General features: G+C 45.5%; 1 protein-coding gene across 3 annotated transcripts in view; it reads left to right on the forward strand.

The window, feature by feature from the left end:
- Positions 1-23,011, forward strand: part of FOXK2 (forkhead box K2) — a 59,630-nt gene that overhangs the window by 16,524 nt on the left and 20,095 nt on the right. For all 3 annotated transcript variants that reach the window (XM_081270694.1, XM_081270695.1, XM_081270696.1), the window contains exon 2: positions 22,182-22,376. In XM_081270694.1, coding sequence (XP_081126820.1) covers positions 22,182-22,376 — 195 coding nt within the window. The remainder of the gene's footprint in view (positions 1-22,181; positions 22,377-23,011) is intronic.

The raw sequence follows: 23,011 nt of genomic DNA on the forward strand, positions 1-23,011 counted from the left end.
TAGGGTTGGATGAAACTTATTGTTGAGGTTCTGCTTACCAGGAAGGCAGTAGCAGTAGGCAAGAACTTTGTCCAGTGCTGTGTTAGCACCTTCTGCCTGCCTGGTGTCCAGTGCTGTGCATCTCAGGCCACTTGTCTACTTGTCTCTAAGGAGTTCCAGAGAGTTCTGGGGCTGCTGAGGAACAGAAAGAAGAGCACTAGAGGGCATTGTGCTTGGTTTTTTCCTAATTGTGTGACTTTTAAACTTACTTTGATCACCTGTTAGCAACAGGGAAAACACTGGTTGATGTTTTACTCTGGGCAGCAGTTTAGTGGGTTTACCTCACTCTGTGTGAGCACCTGATTTGCCTTACAGAAAGGATGGTTCTTGAGGTACTCTGTTGGCTGCAGTACACGCCCAGATCCCACCTGAAGCCCAGCAGGATTAGAAGCTGGTGGAGTTTAGAAAAGCGGGCAGCGTGTACACCCATGAGACCCGCATGGTTTTTGGAATGTGGACTAGGGTCTCTGGACCTGTTTAAGGCATGGAGGCTTCTTCACATGGGAAGGTGGGAAAAATAAAAAGCTGAAGGTGGCATTCACTGCATTGCTGTGTGCTTCTTCAGCTCTATGTGCAGTGTCCTCTCCCTGCAGTCTGCTGTGGTCCTCCTTTCCAGGGCCGTGAGTGCACCGTCCTCCAGGCATCTTGCCTGTTGCTCTTGGCAGTGAGTAAGCAGATGTCTGCCTCTGCTTGTATCACTCTTGTTTGTGCTGGTGCTTCAGTGTGATCTACACACAGAAGTCACAGAGCCCAGGTAAAGCCTAAGGAGAGCCCACTCGTGTGGCCTGTCCCACTGAGGACACCCTGGAGCACCCACTCCGATCTCCCTGCTGCCTCCCAGCCAACTCTGGAGTCCTGTTTGGAATTCTAAACACAGATTGCTTTGCTTTGATTTTGAGCTTTGTGTACATGGAATCATACAGAATGGGCCTTTGGGAGAGGGTGTTTGTTTTCCCCTGAATGGTATGTTTGTGAGACTGCTCCATACTTTTCACATAGCTATGGATCATTTTATTTATTTATTTATTTATTTATTTATTTTAGAGGGGAGAGAGAGAGAGAGAGAGAGAATTTTTTTTAATATTTATTTTTTAGTTCTCGGCGGACACAACATCTTTGTTGGTATGTGGTGCTGAGGATCGAACCCGGGCCGCACGCATGCCAGGCAAGCGCGCTACCACTTGAGCCACATCCCCAGCCCTATATATATATTTATTTTTGGTACCAGAGATTGGACCTAGGAGCCCTCAACCACTAAGCCACATCCCCCACCTTTTTTCTATTGAATTTAGAGACAGGCTCTTGCTAAGATGCTTAGGGCCTTGCTAAATTGCTGAGGCTGACCTTGAATTTGCGTTCCTCCTGTCTCAGCCTCCCAAGCAGCTGAGATTACACATGTGCACCATGGCACCTGACTGAATCATTCATTCTTACTGCTCTAAGTATTCAGAATGTATATATAACATAACTTTGATATTCTGCTATAAATGGACATGAAATGTAGTTTTGTTGGAGCTGTTAAGAATAATACTGCTAGGAATAAATATTCTTGTAGATTTTTTAGGTTGCATGGCTTTTTTTTTTTTTTTAAATCGGGGATTGAACTCAGGGGCACTCAACCACTGAGCCACATCTTCCAGCCCTGTTTTGCATTTTATTTAGAGGCAGTCTCACTGAGTTGCTTAGCACCTTGTTTTTTTGCTGAGGCTGGCTTTGAACTCATAATCCTCCTGCCTCAGCCTCCAGAGCCACTGGGATTACAGGTGTGTGCCACCACACCCGACTTGTATGTTTTTTTTGTTTTTGTTTTTGTTTTTTAGTTATTAGTTCTAATCAGTTATACATGACAGTAGAAAGCTCTTTGATTCATTGTACATAAATGGAGCAGAATTTTTTGCTTCTCTGGTTGTGCATGAAGTAGAGTCACACCATTCATGCAATCATACATGTACCTTGGGTAATGATGTCCATCTCATTTCACTGTTTTTCCTACCCCTTTGCTTCCTCCCCCTTGTATGGCTTTTTAAAAAAAATTTAAATATATATATATATAAGTTGTGGATGAACCTTTATTTTTATGTGATCCTGAGAATCAAACCCAGTGTCTCACACATGCCAGGCAAGTGCTCTATCCCTGAACCACAACCCTAGCTCCTGTATGGCTTTTTCATTGAAAACATTATTGAAATTCCTGTGGATGATTTTGGTGAGTACATGCACACCTCTTTGGGTATGCACCTTGGCTCTGTGGTGCCCGGTTGAAAGGCTGTGCCTCCATCCAGCCTCCATGGCTGTGGCACTAACAACTGCGAAGGTGCTGGGTGCTCAGCTGTGGCACTTGACATTCCCTCTTCTTTCCATCCTGGAGTATAGTGGGTTGGTTGTGGTTTAACCTGTGTTTCCCTGAGGCCTCATGAGGTTGAGTATCTTCAGTGTATGGCCATTCAGCATGTCACTTGAGGACACTCCTGCAAATTCAGCACATGGCCACCCCTGGCGTGCAGCTCACCAAGCAGGTGTTGTGAGGCAGTGAGAAGCAGACACAGGAGTGGCATTCTTTTCTGCAGGTGTCTGCATGGGACTGAGGGTGGTCTTGTTGCCCAGTGCTCCACCTGAAGCAGATATAAGAACTCACCTTTTAACCAGGAGCTTAATACTATTGCCTCTTATTGCTTGGGTTGGAAAGCACGATCTTCTTTTTTTTTTTTTTTTTTTTGATACGGGGGATTAAATTTAGGGGCACTCAGCCACTGAGCCCCATCCCCAGCTCAATTTTGTATCTTATTAGAGACTGGGTTTCAATGAGTTGCTTAGCACTTGGACGTAGCTGAGGCTGGCTTTGAACTTGAGATCCTCCTGCCTCAGCCTCCCGAGCCACTGGGATTACAGGTGTGCGCACTGCCTCCGGCAAAAAGCACAATCTTAAACATCATATTCCTTTGGCTCAGACTTTGCAGGAAGAACAGCACCCAGACGGTGGCCAGGATGATCTTGGGACTTTAGGAAGAAAACATGCTTCTTGTCTCGTTCTCTGACTAAAACACTCAGGGTCACTCCAGGTGAACTGGGATGCATGAAATAACCACACAAGAGACATAGATACCTTTTTCTTTGGGTCCTGTGACGGCTCCTCTGACCCTAGGGGTCCATGGAAAGAGAGTGAAAAAGCATGTGCTGAACTCTTTTTATTGAAGAGAAGCCATTCAAATGAGGCAAGGGGTTAGGTTGGGGGGTGGGGGTGGGGGCTGAGTCTAGCTTCCTGATGTCTGCTGTCAGCAGGTTGACTGACAGCTAGGAAGGCCACACCCAAAGGCTAGCAAGAGAAGGGGACACACAAAGGGAATTTCCATGGAACATTCTATCCCAAACAGGGCAAAGGGGTAGGATTACGAAGGCACAGGTGAGTGTAGCTCTACCCCAGGTGTGCCTACTCAGACAACTGGCCTTGCTGTCCAAGTGGGGGAAAAGACCGAGTCCCTAGTCACAGCACTAATGGCACTACCACGCCAGACTGCAGTGATCTTTCAGATCCCTGTGATGTATCAGGACTAGAAGGCGTGGTCACTCAGCATGGCTCCCCACAGCTTCTGACTAGTTTTCCAATCCTGTGTGATTGCTATTTTGTTTTAGGTAAACTCTTAAAAACAAACAAACAAACAAAAAAACCCAGCTATATTTTGCCTCTTATACATTCAGGTAAACTCCTTTTTTTTGGGGGGGGGGGATTGGGATTTTAACCCAGGGCAGTTTACCACTGAGTTACATCCCCAGCCCTTTTTAATTTATTTTTTATTTTGACACAAGGTCTCATAAGTTGCTTAGGGCCTCGCTAAGTTACTGAGGCTGGCTTTGAACTTGTGATCCTCCTATCTCTGCCTGTCTCCCAAGCTGCTGGGATTTCAGGTGTATGCCACTACATCCAGCTTTGGGTAAATGTTTTTTTTTTTTTTTTGGTACCAGGGATTGAACTCAGGGACACTCAACCACTGAGCCATCTACCCAGCCCTATTTCGTATTTTATTTAGACACAGGGTCTCACTGAGTTGCTTAGCACCTCACTTTTGCTGAGGCTGCTGAGGCTGGCTTTGAACTCGCCATCATCCTGCCTCAGCCTCCCCAGCTGCTGGGATTACAGGCATGTACCACCACACCCGGCTCATGTAAACTTTTTGAGGTATGCTTTACACAGAGCAAAACAAAACCTTTTTTAAAAAAAATTCTATTATTTATTTATTTGGTACTGGGGTTGAACTCAGGGTCATTTAACCACAGAGTCACATCCCTAACTTTTTAAATTTTGAGACAGGGTTTCACTAAGTTGCTTAGGGCCTTGCTAAGTTGCTGAGGCTAGCTTTGAATTTACAATCTTCCTGCCTCACCTTCCTGAGATGTTGGGATTACAGGTGTGTGCCATCATGTCCCAAACCTTTTTAAATTTTTTCCTTTATTTATTTTTGCTGGGGTGGGGTATGCTTTATTTTCACTTAGTTCAAGGCTTGGGAGGGGCCCTGGGTGATTAAAAAACTGGCTTGGGGCTTGAGGGAGAGGTTTAGGCCAATGCCAGGATATGCAAAGAAACCCCATCACAGTTCACTGGGCTCCTGGTCCTTCTGGTTGTGCTTGAGGGTCAATTCTTCCAAGAGGTACTTGCCCAAGCCACCTTGGGGTCCCACTAGATGGCAGAGGTTAATCAGGTGGTCCCCTATCTTCTTGGTGAGTTTCATCTCATGGAGGAAGTGGTTCTCCAGGAAGTCACAGATATGTGGGTCTGTGTGGACAAAACCCAGGGTATGAAATTCAAAAGAGCTTCGTTCAGGTTCTTTTTATTTTTGGATGTTGATGGATCTTTATTTTTTATTCATTATTCATATGTGGTGTTGAGATTTGAACCAGTTTCTCACAGCTAGGCAAGTGCTCTACCACTCAGCCCCAGCCCCAGCCCAGGTTCTTATCCTGGGTCATGTGGCAGCTTTCATGGTGTCAAGGGTGTTGCCCCACTCATCTTTTTTTTTTTTCAAAGAGAGAGAGAGAATTTTTTTTTAATATTTATTTTTTAGTTTTCGGCGGACACAACGTCTTTGTTTGTATGTGGTGCTGAGGATCGAACCCAGGCCACATGCATGCCAGGCCAGCACGCTGCTGCTGGAGTCATCCCCAGCCCGCCCCACTCATGAGAATGCTTTTGCACATCCTAGAAGAGGGTGTGGCCATTGCACTGATTTTGCAACTTCAGGAGATCCATAATGGCCTCCTGTTACTCCTCTGCCAGTTCTCAGAGAAATGCCCCAGGCCCTCCAGAGCCACATCATCACAGTCACAGCAGTAGCCCAGAGGGAGGTAGGTGTGGCAGTAGTCTCCACCTAGGTGGAAGAATCTGGGAGGTTGTGGTTGATGGGCAGTGAGCAGCTAACCACAAAAAGCAACATCGGCTGGTTCTGGAAACAGGAGGTAGGTGAGAAGATTGTCCTGGAGGTCGCAAATGGAGATCAGAGTAAAAAGTAGAAGAAAGGGGTTCCCTGGGGTCCATCTGTCCAAATACTGTTGAAACAAGAGAGAGGTTCGTGGAACCTTTGAGCATAGTGGTCTCCCTATTTTGCTTTTTTTTTTTAAATAGTTGTTTTTATTTTAGTTGAATATGGACATAATACCTACCTACCTACCTTTCTTTCTTCCTTTCATCCCTCCCCCCTTCCTTCCTTCCTTCCTTCCTTCCTTCATTTTTACGGGGTGCTGAGGATTGAACCCAGTGCCTCACACATGCGGGACAAGTGCTCTACCACTGAGCTCCAGCTCCAGTCCCCTGCCTCTTTTTATGAGAGGGGGTTGGTACCAAGAATTGAACTCAGAGGCACTTGCCCACTGAGCCACATCCCTCTACCACGCGGCCTGCGCAATGGTTTCATTAATGAGGTTCTAGGCATAAAGTTAGTTAGAAGAGATCGAAATAAAACACACAGACTCAGTTACCTTATTTATATTGCTAGGTCTGAGACAGCTCCCCTCTCTGGTTCCCTCCTCTAACCGCCCAGCAGGGCAGCGAGGATTACTCAGGGCTGGCAGGAAAGAGAGAGAGTGAACACGCCGGGGAGTAGCCTTTTATTGGGGAACAAGAGATTCAGGGGAGAATTCCATCCAATGAAGGTTGAGGGGGGGCTGCACTCCAAGGTCAGGGTCAGTGATTGGGTCCCCGGGGTCAGTGGTCAGGCACACCCCCACACGGATGGGCTCTCTCATCAGGAAAGGGTCGGGAAAGCTTCGACAGAGCCAAAGCGCCTCAGGCCCTTAACGGGAGTCACCCAATCACATGTCAGAATGGCTTCCCACACATCCCCAGCCCTATTTTGTATTTTATTTAGAGACAGGGTCTCACTGAGTTGCTTAGTGACTCACTTTTGCTAAGACTGGCTTTGAACTCGTGATCCTCCTGCCTCAGCCTGTCTAACCACTAGGATTATAGGTGGGCCATAGGGCCCAGCCCCACCCCTATTTTTTTAATTGGTGCATTATAGTTGTAATTTGTTGCTACACATTCATACATGCACACAATGTAACAGTGTAATTTGGCCAATATCATTCCCCAGTATTTCCCCTTCCCATTCCCTCCTCCCTCTCCCTGCTTGCTTTCCTCTACTGACCTCCCTTTCATCTTCCTGAGACCCTCCTGCCTCAACTTTATTTTCCTTTTTTCTCTCTAACTTCCAAATGTGAAAGAAAACGTATTGACCCTTGACTGCGCTTAACATAATACTTTCCAGTTCCACCCATTTTCCTGCAAATGATGTACTTTCATTTTTTATGGCTGAATAAAACTCCATAGTGTGTGTATATACCACGTTTTCTTTATTTATTCCTCTGTTGGCTGACACCTAGGCTAGTCCATAGTTTAAACACGGGTATGTGTGTATCTGTATGGTAGGGTGACTATAATTCTTCAGGATAAATATCGAGGAGTAGTATAAACTGGGTTATGTGGTGGTTCAATGTCTAGTCCTTTGAGGAACCCCCATGCGATTTACATAGTGGTTGTACTTACTAACTTAAAATCCCACCAACATTGTGAAAGTGTTCCCACATACTCCCCAGCATTTATTAATGTATTCTTGACAACTGCTGTTCCGATTGGAGTGAGATGAAATCTTAGTGTAGTTTTGATTTGCATTTCCCTAATTGCTAATAATGATGAACATTTTTTCATATTTGTTGTCCATTTATATTTCTTCTTTTGAGATGTGTCTCTTTAGTTCATTTACCCATTTATTAATTGGGTTATTTGTTGTTTTTTGTTTTTTGGTTTTTTTTTGGGGGGAGGGGTACTAGGGATTGAACTCAGAGGCACTCAACCACTGAGCCACATCCCTAGTCCTATTTTGTATTTTATTTAGCAACAGGGTCTCACTGAGTTGCTCAGTGCCTCACCATTGCGGAAGCTGGCTTTGAACTGGGGATCCTCCTGTCTCAGCTTCCCAAGCTGCTGGGAGGATTATAGGTGTGTGCCACTGTGCCTGGCTTAGTATTAAGTTTTTGGGTGTTAATCTTCTGTCAGAAGAGCAGTAAGCAAAGATCTTTTTTTCCCATTCTGTAGGTTCTATTTTCATATTCCTAATCATTTCCTTTATTGTGCAGAAGATTTTTAATTTGATGTCATCCCATCTATTAACTCACTCTTGGCATTATTTCCTGAGCTTTAGGGGTCCTAGTGAGAGTCCTGTGCCTATATGCTAGAGTGTTGACACCCTGTTTTCTTCTAGGACTTACATAATTTGTGGTCTAATTTTGAGGTCTTTGATCCATTTTGAGTTGGCTTTTGTGTAGGGTGAGAGGTAAGAAAAGTCTAGTCTCATTCTTCTACATATGGATAACCAGTTGTCCCAGCACCCTTTGTTGAAAGGCTGTCTTTTTTCCAATGCATGTTTTTGGTGACATTGTCAAGGATCAGATGACGGTAGCTCTGTGGGTTTGTCTCTGTGCCTTCTATTCTGTACCATTGGTCTATGTGTTTGCTTTTATTCCAGTGAAGCCAAGCTTTTATCCTGGAGTGGCCATGCAGGCAGTTTTGAATGTTAAGTAGTGGGCACAGGCCATGCAGAGCCTGTCTTGCTGGTGTACATGGCAGGCCTGAAGTATGGCAAACCACAGCACACCAACTGGTAGTACCATCGCAGCCCAGCCTGGGTTTTGTGTGGGTGCCTTACTCCACATGGCGCAGCATTTCTGAGCCCCTGAGTATCAATGATCTGCTAATCTCAACCTCCCAATTCCCCAAGAGTTCACACAAGTCCCCATGAGCTTCAGGAAAAGGGAGGTAAGGTAGACATGAAAGGAGGTTAGCATAAATTTGAACCAGTAGCGTAGGTACTTTTACAAACTCGAATTAGCATAAATTTCAACCTATAGTGTTGACCCAAGTGCTACAAAAACCCCTAGACTAGCACATCAATCAGTTAGCTACCTGCTATCAGGTCCCCTCTCATCCTAAGAGAGTTCTGTCTCTTCTCACTTGAATAAATCCTTCTCCTTTCACTTTGCCTTCCATTATTATCTGTGTGTTTCATTCTTCAAACTTACAGGAAAAGAACCCAGAAAGAAACTGGTGGTGAGCTGCTGGAGTCTGCTGCAACAATGGAGGGCACAGTTTGCCCTTAACAGAGCTGCGAAGTGCCACTCCCTGTCTTTGCCAACTCTGACCCTGGGAGCTGATGCTGACAGGCATTTCCTGCTGTGGTTAGCTGCTAACAGGCTTTCTTAACTGCAGAGGCCTGCGTCTTGTTCAGATCACCCACCAGCAGAAGCAGAGTTTCAGACTCCAAACTCTGGCCTCACCAGTACCATGCAACTCTTGATACTATAGTTCTGTAGTACAACTTGAAGCCAGCTATTGTGATGCCACCAGATTTACTTTTTTGGCTTAGAATTGCTTTGGCTATTCTAGGTCTTTTATTCTTCCAAATGAATTTTAGGATTTTTTTTCCTTCTGTGAAGAATGTCATTGGTATATTGCTGGGGATTTAATTGAATCTCTATACTGATTTTAGTAGCGTGACCATTTTGGCACTATTCTGCCTATCCATTAACATGGGAGGACTCAACATCTTCTAAGGTCTTCTTTTTCAGCAGATTAATTATTGGTATATAGGAAAGCTATTAATTTTTGTATATTGATTTTGTTACCTGCTATTTTGCTGCATTTATTTGTTAGCTCTAGCAGTCTTTTGGTGGAGCTTTTATGATCTTCTAAGTGTAAGATCATATCTGTAAACAGTGATAATTTGACTTCTTCCTCTCCCAGTTTTATTTATTTCCTTCTCTTGCCTAATTGATCTGCTAGACTTTCTAGTACTATATTAAATAGGTGATGAGTGTCCTTGTCTTCTTTTTTTTTTAATATTTTTTTAGTTGTAGCTGGACACAATACCTTTATTTTATTTATTTATTTGTATGTGGTACTGAGGATTGAACCCAGAGTCTTGCACATGCTAGGCGAGCACTCTACCACTGAGCCACAACCCCAGGCGCCCCTGACGTCCTTGTCTTGCTCAAGATTTTGAAGAAAATGCTTTCAATTTTTCCCCATTTACTATGAAGTTGACTTTGGGTTTTTCATATATAGCCTTTATGATGATGAGGTAGGTTCCTTCTGGGGTTTGGGTTATATGAATGTACATGGCAGTCAAACACTGTTATGGTTTGAGAATTGGCCAAACCTATTTTGTGTGTGGGAGCTCTCAAAGTGTTTTTTTTTAAAGTCACCTTTTTTGCCACTTCTTAAATTTGAGGTCCTCTGCCCAAGCCTCCCCAGCCCCTAGGACCTCAGGCCTGTACCATTGTTCTTAGTCTGACATGTTGATTTTGAGGTTCATCCATGTTACTTATGTGGGCTGTTTTCTCTTTGTGGTTATTGAGGGGCATTTGCACAGAATTCTCTTGTATGGATGAGCCACCATTTGTAGGTTCATTCATCTCTTGCTGGCTATCGGGCCATTCTGAATCATGTTACAACGAACTTGTCTGAATCATGTTACAACGAACTTGTTTATGTGAGCTTTTGTGAATGGTTGCTCTCTGACTCCTAGAAGATAATCCTGGAGTAAAGCAGCAGGGTCAGTGGGCAGTATCCATTTGCTTTACAAAGAAACTGACAAAGCTGGGCACAGTGACACATAGCTGTCATCCCAGGAACTTAGGAGCCTGAGGCAGGAGGATCACGAGCTCCAGGCCTGCCTGGGCAAGTTGGCAAGAGAGCACCCCTGGGGCTGGGGATGTGGCTCAAGTGATAGCACGCTTGCCTGGCATGCATGAGACACTGTATTCGATCCTCAGCACCATATAAAAATAAAATAAAGATCGTATCCACCTAAAACTAAAAAAAAAAAAAAGGCACGCCTGGATTGAATCCTCAGTGCTACATGTGCGTGTGCACATGTGAACACACAAATAAAAGCTGATGGGCTTTCACACACCAACAGTGTGAGAGATACAGGTCTGTTCCTGGTACTTGGTTTCTCTACTTTTTTTTTTTTTTTTTTTTGGTACTGGGGATGCATCCCAGGGCCTCATGCATGCTAGGCATACCTCTGAGCCACTCCTCTAACTCTGGTGTGTTGGTTTAAGACCTCTTTTGTGCAGACCCAGGAACCAGGAAAAGACACTTGGCATGAATGTGTCATGGTGCTGCCTGTGGGCCTACACCCCTGCCTCAGTGGAGGCTGACTCCCAGGACCAGAATTGCAGCCAGGTGTCGGCTGTGGAGTTTGACTGATTGATGTGATTGAACATCACAGGCTGCACAGGGCCTAAGGGTAATCGAAGGGCTATATTGCAGGCAGGTCTTCTCTGGCTGTGAAGCACTGATGGTTGTATGCTGGGCCAAGTCCAGCACCCAGTGTGGTTTGGACCTAGATATGTGAGCTTTCACCTCAGACATTATGAAAGCTTGACATTTTTTTCCTTTGAAAAATTCCTACTTTCCCAGAGTCCCCAAGTATTTGTGTTTTACCACTCTTGTCCACTCCTTCCTCCCCCGTGCAACACCTGTGGGGAAGTTGTGCCCCTGATGCCTTTTCAACCCAAATATTTCCACAGGTGTTTCCTCAGAATCATTCTCAGAAACCACAGCCCATGTGCAGCATGGTTGACGCTGACTTCCACTCCTTGCTGACCTTTCTTAGATGCCTTTCATCCTGACCCCATGTTGCATGACTGCTCCCTTCTCTTCAGTCTACTTTTATTTGTTACTGTCCCTCCACCTTCGTCTTCCTGATACTGATGTTTTTGGAGTGGCAAGTCAGTTATTTTGTAGGATGCCCTACAAATGTTTGCTGTCTCCTCTGCTCACACCCAGGTCAGTTGTGTCCTGTAAGCACACCTGTGAGGACCCTGGGGTCACTTTGTGCTGTGGCTGGTGATGACACTGGGCTCTTGGCAGAGGTGGTATCTGCAGGCCTTCTGCTGCTCCTCTGCTTTGACCCTGACTGCGTCTGCAAGACACCATGCCTGCTAGGCTGCTGCTTCCTTGTGCAGAATGACAGAGTGCAAGGAGTTGTGAGGCTTTCTGCCGTGCCCTCAAACTGAGTGGCTCCAGACTATCCTCATAACGTTCTGGTTTGTGTTTGGGCATGTCTTGTGTCAAGAGAGGAGCTTGCTGAGTGGGGGTTTTCTGGTCAGCATCTGCTATCTGTGTCACAGCAGGAAAGAATGTTGGGACTAAGGGAGCAGTGGCTATGCCACCAGCAGACAAGAGCCAAGGCTGAAGGCAGCTTTCCTGTGCTGCTCTTCAGAGTGGCTCTGCCTGGGCCTTCAGCCTTTTCTTCTCTGCATGCAGAAGACACAGCAGCCAACTTCTTCCTGGGGTCAGCTGCACTCTGATGTGGCATGGCACCAGGGTGGGTCCTGTACCAGTGGCAGCACTGCTCCTCAGAACCACAGACATAGGTTTGCAGGGTTTTGGAGTATTCTAGAGGATCTGATTCTAGTTCTGCCTTTATGAGGTGCCAGTTCATGGTTGTGGATATGAAGAAGTGAGATCCCTTTTCCTCTAACCTTGTAATGCAGAAATGCAGAAGCTGCCAGGGCCAGGTCAGGAAACTCCAGGATGGGGGAAGTGTCTCCCAGAAGGATGTCTGTCTCTGCACCGTGAGCATGAGGGACACATGGGTTGTTGCAGGGAACCCCTTTGAAGTGCTGTTTTGAAAGCCATTTGTAGGGAACAGTTTGACAAGTGAGCTGAACTTGCTTTATATAAGGAGACTGTAGATTTGCTGGGCGTGTTGGTGCACACCTGTAATCCCAGTGGCTCAGGAGGCTGAGACAGGAGGATCTTGAGCTCAAAACCAGCCTCAGCAATTTAGCGAGGCCCTAAGCAACTCAGTGAGACCCTGTCTCTAAATAAAATACAAAATAGGGCTGGGATGTGACTCGGTGGTCGAGTGCCCCGAGTTCAATTTCTAGTCATACTCTGCGCCCCCCCCCCAAAAAAAAAGACTGTAGATTTAACTTTTCCAGTTAGAGATCTGTTTAAATATGACTTATTTCTGTGGGATCCTATGATGTTAGTTAAAAGATCAGGTGTTGGAAGCCTTAGAGTTTGTAACTTAGGACTCTAGGATGCTTGTCTCCTTTATAATAATTTCCATTTCAACACGAAGACACCTTGGACCAGAATAGGAGGAGAATGGGCAGGCTGGGAGAAGGTCGCTCTGTTCTAGTATGTCACAGTTGCTGATGTTCAGTGTATCCCTTCAGGTACAGGAGACATGGCTTATGTGGGACTGCCAGGTGGGTCTGCTCTGCCTGGTGTAGCGCTGCCGGTGTCTGCATGGTTTGAGATGTACAGCTCCTCCAGTGCTCAGCAGTCCACTCTCTGCTGGGGTGCTACTCTGGGTCAGTTCTTACCTAGGGATGTGCCATCCTGCTCACTGCTACTGGGCTTTCTTTTCACTTTGTGCTCTTTCTTCCTTTCTTTTTTTTATTTTTCGTTTGGTCTGGTTTGATACTGCAGATTAAACTAGGGGTGCTTTCCCACTGAGTTACACCACCAGCCCTTTTTGTTTTATTTCAAGATAGAGTCTCATTCAGTCTGGCCTTGAACCCAAGATCCTCCTGTGTCTCTGTGATTACAGGCATGCACCTGGCCAAATTGTGCATCTCTTGACCTGTCCCTTTTCTCCCATTATTTTTATCATATTTCTCAAGTTTGTAAACAGATTCATATTCTATACTGAACTCTGTTACAAACCTTGGGGAATCAATCAATAATGTATATTTGAAGAACATGGCATGTTAGAAATTGACAAGAACTGAGACAGGCCACGTGCCATGATCTCTGTCCACCTAACATCCTCCAACACTGCAGCCCCAACACTGACCCTGAGTGCAACAGTGGCGAAAGCTACCATACTTGAGGAGACACATCAGGCTTTGGAAAAGTCAGGCCAGAAACCTGGGCTGCGCTGTCCCCAGTGCCAGTGTCCAGGAGCAGGAGGGCCCACAAGGATCTGTTCCTGTGGTTGTTACTCTGCCAGGTATTTCTGTTCCCTTGTTCTGTTGTATTCTGTGGGTCTTTTTAGATTTATGGGGCAAGCAGTTGTGTTAGTTTTTTGTCACTATGACTGAAATACCTGACAAGAACAACTTAGGAGGAAGAATTTATTTTGGCTTACTGATGCAGAGGTTTTAGTCCATGTTCTACTTTGGAACTGAGGCAAGGCCGAATATCATGATGGAGGAAAGCTGCTCAGCTCATGGCGGCTGGGAAGTGGAAAGAGAGACCAGGGACAAGGTACAGTTCCCAAGGGCTGCTTTCTGTTGTGTATTTCTTCCAACCATACCCCAGTTGCATGGAGTTTTCACTACCTCCCAGTAGACCTTTCAGAATATTAATACACCAGAATCCACTAATGATGTCAGAGCCTCATGATCCAGTCACTTCCCCAAAGCCACACCTCTGGCCTTGGCTGCATTGGGGACCAAGCTTTTAAATCTTTGGGACAGTGCAGATCTAAACTATAATGCTAATCCATAATTATTTTACAATTTTTTATTTAAAAGGGGATCAGAGATTTCATAGGTAACTGAGAGAACTCAAAAACAATTTTAGTGTATTTTGTTTGAATATATTGATATGGAAAAATAAGCTGAGCATGTTGGTGCACATCTGTAATCCCAGCAGTTCAGGAGGCTGAGATGGGAGGATTTCGATCTCAAAGTCAGCCTCAGCAACTCAGTGAGGCCTCATCTCTAATAAAATACAAAAAGGCCCTGGGGATGTGGCTCAGCGATTATTTGCTCCTGGGTTCAATTCCCGGTACAGGGGGGAAAATTACATGAGTACCTATATAATCACAATCCAAATAAATAGGTCATTGTTGACACACAAGTACAGGAAATGGCACCATTAACCCAGGTGTGCCTGTCACATTATCATACCTTGTTGATTTTACATCTGCATGGAGACTTGCCAAAGTATACTGTGTACAGAAATATATATATATATATATGTGTGTGTGTGTGTGTGTACAGAAATATATATATATATATATATATATATATATATATATATAAAAGAGAGAGTGAGAGTGTTAGTAGTGGCATCCCCTTTCTCCACAGAAAAGTCTTTTTTTTTTTTTATAATTATTTTTTATTTTGGCGGACACAACATCTTTGTTTGTATGTGGTGCTGAGGATCGAACCCGGGCCGCACGCATGCCAGGCGAGCGCGCTACCACTTGAGCCACATCCCCAGCCCCCACAGAAAAGTCTTAACTGGGCTTTTCCAGAAATCTTCACCATGGTTGATTTTAAGACTGTCAGCAAAAGAGTCTCTACAAAAGAGTTCAGTGTAGAGAAACTTTCTCTTTTTGTGTTGCCCTGTTTCACTTGGCCACTGGCCGGGAAGAAATCAGCACTCCAGGTGCTGGACACCCTCTTACTAGTTTTTCACTAGTAAGCCTCTGGCCTTGAGCTGGGCTTCACAGAAATGTCCACATTTCTAGGATAAGAGAAGTTACCAATTGGGCTCCATGGTAACAGCTGGCAGGGGGAGGAAAGAGAGGAGAGAAGAGGCTCTCCCCTTCTCAGTCGCTGTCCTTGAAGGGCTAACTTGCCCAGAATAGTGAAAGAAAAAGCTGCTTTTTTGTGAACTTCTATAGACTGTAAACTTCTGAGCCCCTCCCCTTAGATGCTGTGTATAAAATTCTGAAACTACCCGAACTCAGGGTTCAGGGGACTGATTGATTGTGGTAAAAGCTGTGCCCCCTGAACCTGGCTGCAGCCAAATAAAACTGTTTCCTACTCTCTTCGGTGCCTTGCCTTGTCTGTTCCTACAACAATATAGCTGGTGTTTTGTTTTGTCTTTGTAGTGCTGGGGATGGAACCTAGGGCCTTGCACATGCTAGGCAAGTGCTCTACCACTGAGCTGCACTCCAGCCCTGTGAATTTTTTTAGACAGGAGTGGTTACTCATGCAATCAGAAACCAGATCAAGAAATAGATAACTACAAGGATTATGGATAGCTTTTAAATGTATTTCATGGCTTATAAATGTAGAAGGTCACTCTTTTTTTTTTTAAGAGAGAGGAAGAACTTTTTAATATTTGTTTTTTTAGTTTTCGGTGGACACATCTTTATTTTTTTTATTTTATGTGGTACTGAGGATCGAACCTAGCGCCCCGCGCATGCCAGGCGAGCACATTACCACTTGAGCTACATCCCCAGCCCAGAAGGTCACTCTTAGATTATGACACAGAGATACTGCTGTCACTTTTGGGATAGGGCTGGGCATCAGTGTCTAGTGATGGCCAGCACAGAGGAGAGCAAACATTCTGTGGGCAGGTGGCCTGACCACACCAGTCCTCATTTGAAATCCCATAGTGTGTCCCTGGATCCTGTGCTTTGGAGATAGCTACTCCTCGGTGTCAGTCCTGTTCTTAATTGGAAACACTGGGCATCAGTGCAAACAAGAAGGTCCTCCCATGGTCTGTGGATGTTGTACTGAGTAGCATGGAGGGTGAGATCCTGTTGGGAAAAGCTAAAGTGAGCAGTAGTAGACCACATAAGCCACCTGAGGACCCATGGCTGTCCACACAGAGCTGGCAGCTTGGCCTTTCCCTCTTGTCACTGTGCACACTGCAGAGGCCTCTGTCCGGTGTGGACAGGTCAGGAGTGTGTGTTCTGCTGGTCAAGGGTGGCTCTCTGCAAAATTTCAGGATGGACAAGGAATAAACAATACAGTAGACAGCATTTGCCCATCTGGAGAAAAGAACTGACGTACGTGTGTGTGTGTGTGTGTGTGTGTGTGTGTGTGTGTGTAGAGAGAGAGAGAGAGAGAGAGACATACATACACAGGGGACTGAACCCAGGGCCTAGGGCACTTTACCACTGAACTACATCCCCGTTTAAAAATTATTAATTTTAGCTGAGTGTGGTGGCACTCCTCTGTAATCCTAGTGACTCTGGAGGCTGAAGCCAGGCTCAGCAAATTAGTGATACCCTCTCTCTTACTGATCAAGCATGGCTATGACAAAGATGACCAAACCCAGACTGTCTTCTGCTCTGCTGTTCTCACAGCTGTCCAGTTTGTTTTGTTAAACATTCAGTGATGAGTGAGATCTTGCTCTCCCACTTTTTTAGGCCTGGGGCTGATGGTTCAAATCTTCTGCTGGGGATTAAGAGGCTGTGACAGCCGGGCACACTGGCACATGCCTGTAATCCCAGCAGCTTGGGATGCTAAGGCAGGAGCATCACCAGTTCATGTCAACCTGGACAATTTAGTGAGACCCTGTTTCAAAATCAAATAAAAAGACTGGGCATGTGACTCAGTGGACAGAGTGTGGCTAGCATGTTCACGGCCTTGGGTTCAGTCTTCAACACCACAGAGAAGAAGAATCAGTATTAAGGTACTCAGTTGTGGCTTTCCTGATGTTTTGGTCATATCATTTGCATATTCTTTTTTTAAATTTGTTTTTTAGTTGTACTTGGATACAATACCTTTATTTAATTTATTTATTTATATGTGGTGCTGAGGATCGAACCCAGGGCCTTGCATGTGCTAGGCAAGTGCTCTACAGCTGAGCCACAACCCCAGCTCCCTGATTTGCGTATTCTAATTACCGTTTTAATACAAAATATTGGGCACGTTTTCATTGATTGAATGAATGGCTACTAAAGGGCCTGCTTTATATGTGGCATTGAGTTTTCTAGGCCAGGACTTTGCCCTAATGGAGCTTACATCCCGTTGGGGGACAGCCCACCTATCTATCCACCCATAGAAACAGGGCTGACAGGGCCAGGGAATGTGCTGGGCTGTCAAGGAGTTGAGGAGCAAGGGGAGTAGAGGTGAGTCACAAGGGCTGACCCAGAGTAGTAGTATCCCCTAGGGACTTTGGGGGGAGTACTGCCGAGGTTGGTGGAAGAGGCTGGTTTTCCTCTGGGCCCTCTGTGTCTGTGAATCCTTACCATGTGTACTTACATTACTGGTTGAGAGACTGGTTACTGGGTGCACAGAGACCTCAAGGCCTGAGCACAGGGCAGGCGCTGGCTGGGGATGCCCAGGCCCTGGGATGCTAGGCAGATCACTCTCTCTGGTGGGACCTGTCCCGTGGCTGCACTGTGGGTGTCAGCAGCATCACTGGGGGTGAACTCACCTCCTGAGAATCTCCTTACAGGTGATCTGGGTGGAGGTGTGGCAGCTGGTGAGTTTAGGTGAATACAGGCTGCTCCTCCCCCCCCCCCCCCCCCCCCGCTTTTTTTTGTTTGTTTGTTTGTCCCACACCCATGGTACTAAGGAAGGAACTCAGGGCTTTTGTATTTTATTTAGAGACATGGTCTCACTGAGTTGCTTAGGGCTTTCTTTCTTTTTTTTTTTTTTTTTTTTGGTAGTGCTGGGGATTGAACCCAGGACCTTATGCATGCGAGGCAAGCACTCTACCAACTGATCTAAATCCCCAGCCCCCAAAATCTTTATTGTATTTTATGTGGTGCTGAGGATTGAACCCAGTGCCTCACGCATGCTAGGCGAGTACTCTACCGCTGAACCACAACCCCAACCCTGCACAGGGCCTTCTTAAGTTGCTGAGGCTGACCTCAAACTTGGGATCCTCCTACCTCAGCCTCCCGAGCCACTAGGATTAAGATGTGAGCCTGGCTGCATGAGTTCTTTTTTGATATGTCTCCCATTCTGTCTGTCATCCTGTCACATGTCCCACATGCAGGTATATGAGCTGTTTCTGCGATCCAGTACAGTAGGCTCTGCCACACAGTGGCCTTCCTGGTGCTGCCCCTCTGAGTCACATGCCCTACCCTCTGCTGCCTGTGCTTTTGTGCTTGTGTCTGTGATTTTATCGTATTGAGTATGTCATGTGAGACATGGAAATTGGCTATTTCCACTGAGTAAATGCCCTCAAGATCCACGTGAATTGCACTGAGCTCCTCTCCTATTGAAGGACATTTGGGTGGTTTTCATATTTTGGTTATTACAAACAAACATGCCATGCGTGTTTGTTTGTAGGTTTCGGTGTGAACATGTTATCTGTACAGGGTAGATGCCCAAGAGCACAGTTGCCTGGTTTTATTATACCTGTATGTTTAAACTCACTATCAGAGTGGCTGTACCATTTTATGTGCCTCCAGCAACATAGGAGAGGTATTTCTCTACATTTCATCCATGAGCGTGCTGTCAGACTTCTTAGCTTTACCTGTTCTCATAGGTGTATGGTGGTGTCTTGAGTTTATTACCTTATCATTGTTGTTGATATTATTATTGTATGTGGTATTGAGGGTTGAACCCAGGGTTGCTCTACTACTGTGCTTTTTTTGGGGGGGGGATTGAGGATTGAACTCAGGGGCACTCACTTACTGAGCCACTTCCCCAGCCTTATTTTGTATTTTATTTAAAGACAGGGTCTCACTGAGTTGCTTAGTGCCTCACTTTTGCTGAGGCTGGCTTTGAACTCGTGATCTTCCTGTCTCAGCCTCCTGAGCCACTGGGATTATAGGTATATGTCACTGTTCCTAGCTGCCTTTTTTTTTTTTTAATTTTAATATAGGGTCTCACTAAGTTTCCTGGGTTGTCTTTGAACTTGTGATCCCACTGGCTCAGCCTCCCTAGTCTCGGAGATCACAGGTGTGGCCACAAAACCTGGCTGCTCTGGGATCGTGGTTTGCATTGGCTCCAGTGGCTCGTGATGTTGAACATCCTTTTCTGTTTATTTCCACTTTTATGTTATCTTAGCTTATGTGTCTGGTGAAGTCTCTTGCTTCTGTTGTAGCTGGGGTTTTGTTTTCTTTTGTCAACTTCAGAGAGCTTTTTATATCATCTGGACAAGAGTCCTTGTTGAACTGTGATTTGGGAGCATCTTCTGGAAGGCAGGAGGGAGCATGTTCTTCTGTTTTAACAGGGGCTTTGGCAGAACAGCTGCGTGTAATTGCACCCTAGATGGTGGGTGTGTTTTATAGTGGGAGCCGACAGCATTAGTTGGTGGGTCGTGCTGGCTTCTGAGCGTACGAGGGTGATATTCATGGCTGAGGGAGCCCTGTTTCAGTCCCAGTGTTGGTGTACGTGGAGGCTTTGGGACGGTGGAGGAGACGTGGAGGCTGGAAAGGGGGCTTGGAGGCATTTGGTTGTGTGTGGATGGAGCTCAAGATCTGAGGCCTTGGATGAGCTCCCCAGAAGTGAACACAGAGAATGTGGAATCCAGTGTAAGCCTGGGCATTGGACTTTGGGGGCCTATGAAAAAGGAAGGTCCTGTAAGAAGTGAGAAGCCCTTAGAAGGCAGGAATCTGACAGTGTGGTGTCCTGGACCCCAAGAAGGGGCTGCTACTTTGTCAGGTTCTGCTCTGTCCTGGTGCACCTCCCAAGGGAAAGAAAGGGAAAAGACCCCTTGGCGGTCAGTTAAGAGGAGGGAGGGTCACCCAGTCTCTTATGTTACCACAGCAGAATACCAAATTGTGTAATTTTTAAGGATCAGAAATGGATTTGGCTGATTCTGCAGGGGGAGAGTACAGGAGTGCGTGCTGGCATCGGGTGAGCGCCTTTCTGTTGTCATGACTTAGCAGTAGGAACTCTTGAGTACATTGGAGACAAGACAGAAATCTGGCCAGACCCCTCCTTCCCGTGGTGACAGCATTAAGTCGTCTGAAGGGCAGAGCTCATGTCCTGATCACCTTTTAGTAGTGCTCCATGGAAGTCATGCCTCACCATGAGCCTGGAGGGCTCCTTTGAATCCTGGTGGGAGAAAAGCGAGTACTGCCCTTGTTAATCCAAGCAGAGATGTCACCTTGAAGATGTCATTGGGAGTAGGAGGGGCCTGTGACCTCTGGTGCTGGACCTTTCTGGTCAGTCACCCAGTAGGATGAGTGATAGGCAAAGCTGGGCTGCACACTGGGGTGGATGCTCAGAGAAGCTGAGCCAAGCTCCACATTTGTAGACTTAGAGTAGGGTGCTGTGTAACTGGCTCAGAGCTGAGACTCAAGGGCTGTGAGAGTCTGTATGACGGTTTTAAATCTTATTCTTGGGAAGGATCTGGCTTGCACCACTTGTCACAGGTAGGAAACTGAATTGGAGTGGAGCAGAGGGCTCAGTTGCAAGCCTGTCCTGCAATTCAAGATATCTAGCTCTTGTTTATTCAGTAAAAAAATAATAGGATTTTTTTTCTTAATTTTTGGTGATACCAGGGGATGGCACCTAGGGCATGGCAAATGCTAGGCAAGCACTTTACCGCTCTCAGCCCTTTATACATTTTTGTTCTGTGGTAGGGTCTTGCTAAGTTTCCCAGGCTGGCCCTGAACTTGCATTCCCTTCCCTCAGCCTCCTGAGCATCTGGGATTACAGGTGTGGCTACCACATCTGGTTGGTTTGTCTTTCTTTGGCTGGGCTGGGGCATGGGGGGGGGGTGTCTGTAAATTGGGGGTTGGACCCTGGAATGTGTAACCACTGAGCCACATCCCCAGCGCTTTTTTTTTGTATGTGTATTTTTTTTTGAGACAGGGTCTCACTAAGTTGCTTAAGGTCTTGCTACATTACTGAGGCTAGCCTTGAACTTGTGATCCTCCTGCCTAAGCCTTGTGAGCCACTGGGATTATAGGCATGTACCATACCATGCTTGGCTGGTTTTTCTTTCTTAAATAAAATCATCACACAATTATTGATGACTTAGTGACCCAGATATACTTGTATGTACTTGTATGCTTATTTTAGTTTTTTTTGTTATATCCACTTGTTAATTAATTTATTTGTTCATTTATTCTTTCATTCATTTATTTTTTGCTCTTTTGTTATTGTTACAGTGCTGGGATAGAACCCAGGGCCTTATTCATGCTAGGTAAATGTTCTACCATTGAGTTGTTTCATCAGATCCAAGTTTTAATTTTAAATCTGCTATAAGATCTAAAACATATTTGCATACTCTTTTTTTTTAAAGAGAGAGAGAGAATTTTTTAATATTAATTTTTTAGTTTTCGGGGGACATAACATCTTTATTTGTATGTGTTGCTGATGATTGAACCCAGCGCCGCACGCATGACAGGTGAGCGCGCTACCGTTTGAGACACATCCCCAGCCCTTGCATACTCTTTAAAAATATTTTTAGTTGTAGATGGACCCAATACCTTTATTTTATTTATTTATTTTTATGTGGCCCTGAGGATTGAATCCAGTCCCTCAAATGTGCTAGGCAAGTCCTCTACCCCTGAGCTGTAACCCAGCCCTGCACACTTTTTTTTTTTTTTTTTTTTGTACTAGGGATTGAACCCAGGGGCACTCAACCACCAAGCCACATCTCCAGCGCTTTTTTATATTCTATTTAGAGACAGGGTCTCGCTGAGTTGCTTAATGCCTCAGTAAATTGCTGAGGCTGGCTTTGAACTCTCAATCCTCTTGCCTCAGCCTCCCAAGCAGCTGGGATTACAAGCATGCACTACCACATCTGGCTGCACACTTATTTTTAAAGAGCAGTGCATACTAAGTTTTTCAGGCCTACACTTTTAATTGTCCCATTTGGCTGATACCACTGGTGTCTCAAGAAATGCGTAAACATGGTGAACTTCAAAGTGGGGAGGTGTGTGTGTCCTTGTACTTGTATGCAGTGTTTTGGGGATGCTCATGGACTCTGGTGGGTAGCAGACAGGCACTGACCATTGACCTTTCTTTTCCAGGTGCACATTCAGGTTTCCGAGCACAAACATCAAGATAACGTTCACAGCCCTGTCCAGCGAAAAAAGGGAGAAGCAGGAGGCTCCTGAGTCCCCGGTGAAGCCTGTGCAGCCACATATCTCGCCCCTGACCATCAACATTCCAGACACCATGGCCCACCTCATCAGCCCCCTCCCTTCCCCCACGGGCACCATCAGGTAGGGCAGGGACTGGTGGGTGGGTACTTGTGGGTCCCAGCATGACATCTCCCTTCCCTGCAGGTGACTTAAGCAGAGAAGGATATTCTGAGGGTTTTTAAAATAGTTGAGTTTTAGAACAGTGCTTTCAGTTTCTGCATTATAAACATGCAATTCCCACATGTCCCTTATTTTTACTTATGGATTCTTTTTTTTTTTAAGTTTTTAGTTGTTGATAGAACTTTTTAAAATTTATTTATTTATTTATTTTTTGATTTTTAGTTGTAGATGGATGCAGTATCTTTATTTTTTTATTTAAGTGGTGCTGAGAATTGAACCCAGTGCCTCACACATGCTAGGCAAGTGCGCTACCGCTAAGCCCCAGCCCTAGCCCTTATGGATTCTTTTTAATGGAGTCTAAATTTATGATTTATGGTATTGGTGTAAAGTCAGAGTTTAATCTGAATGTTTAGTTTCCTAGTTTGTTACGGTTTCATATATTCTGAAAGCTTATACTTTGATTTGGCCATGTTGAGGTAACCAGGTGTTCATTGTGAAGTTCTGAGACTGGGCCCCCTCAGCTGCAGAGGATAGCGCTCTAAGCACGGCCGTGCTGGCTTTCACAGGCAGAACCTGTGACTAGTGCACTGCTGTTA

This window comes from Spermophilus citellus (genome assembly GCF_964194105.1).
Source record: "Spermophilus citellus genome assembly, chromosome: 17".
Taxonomy (NCBI): domain Eukaryota; kingdom Metazoa; phylum Chordata; class Mammalia; order Rodentia; family Sciuridae; genus Spermophilus; species Spermophilus citellus.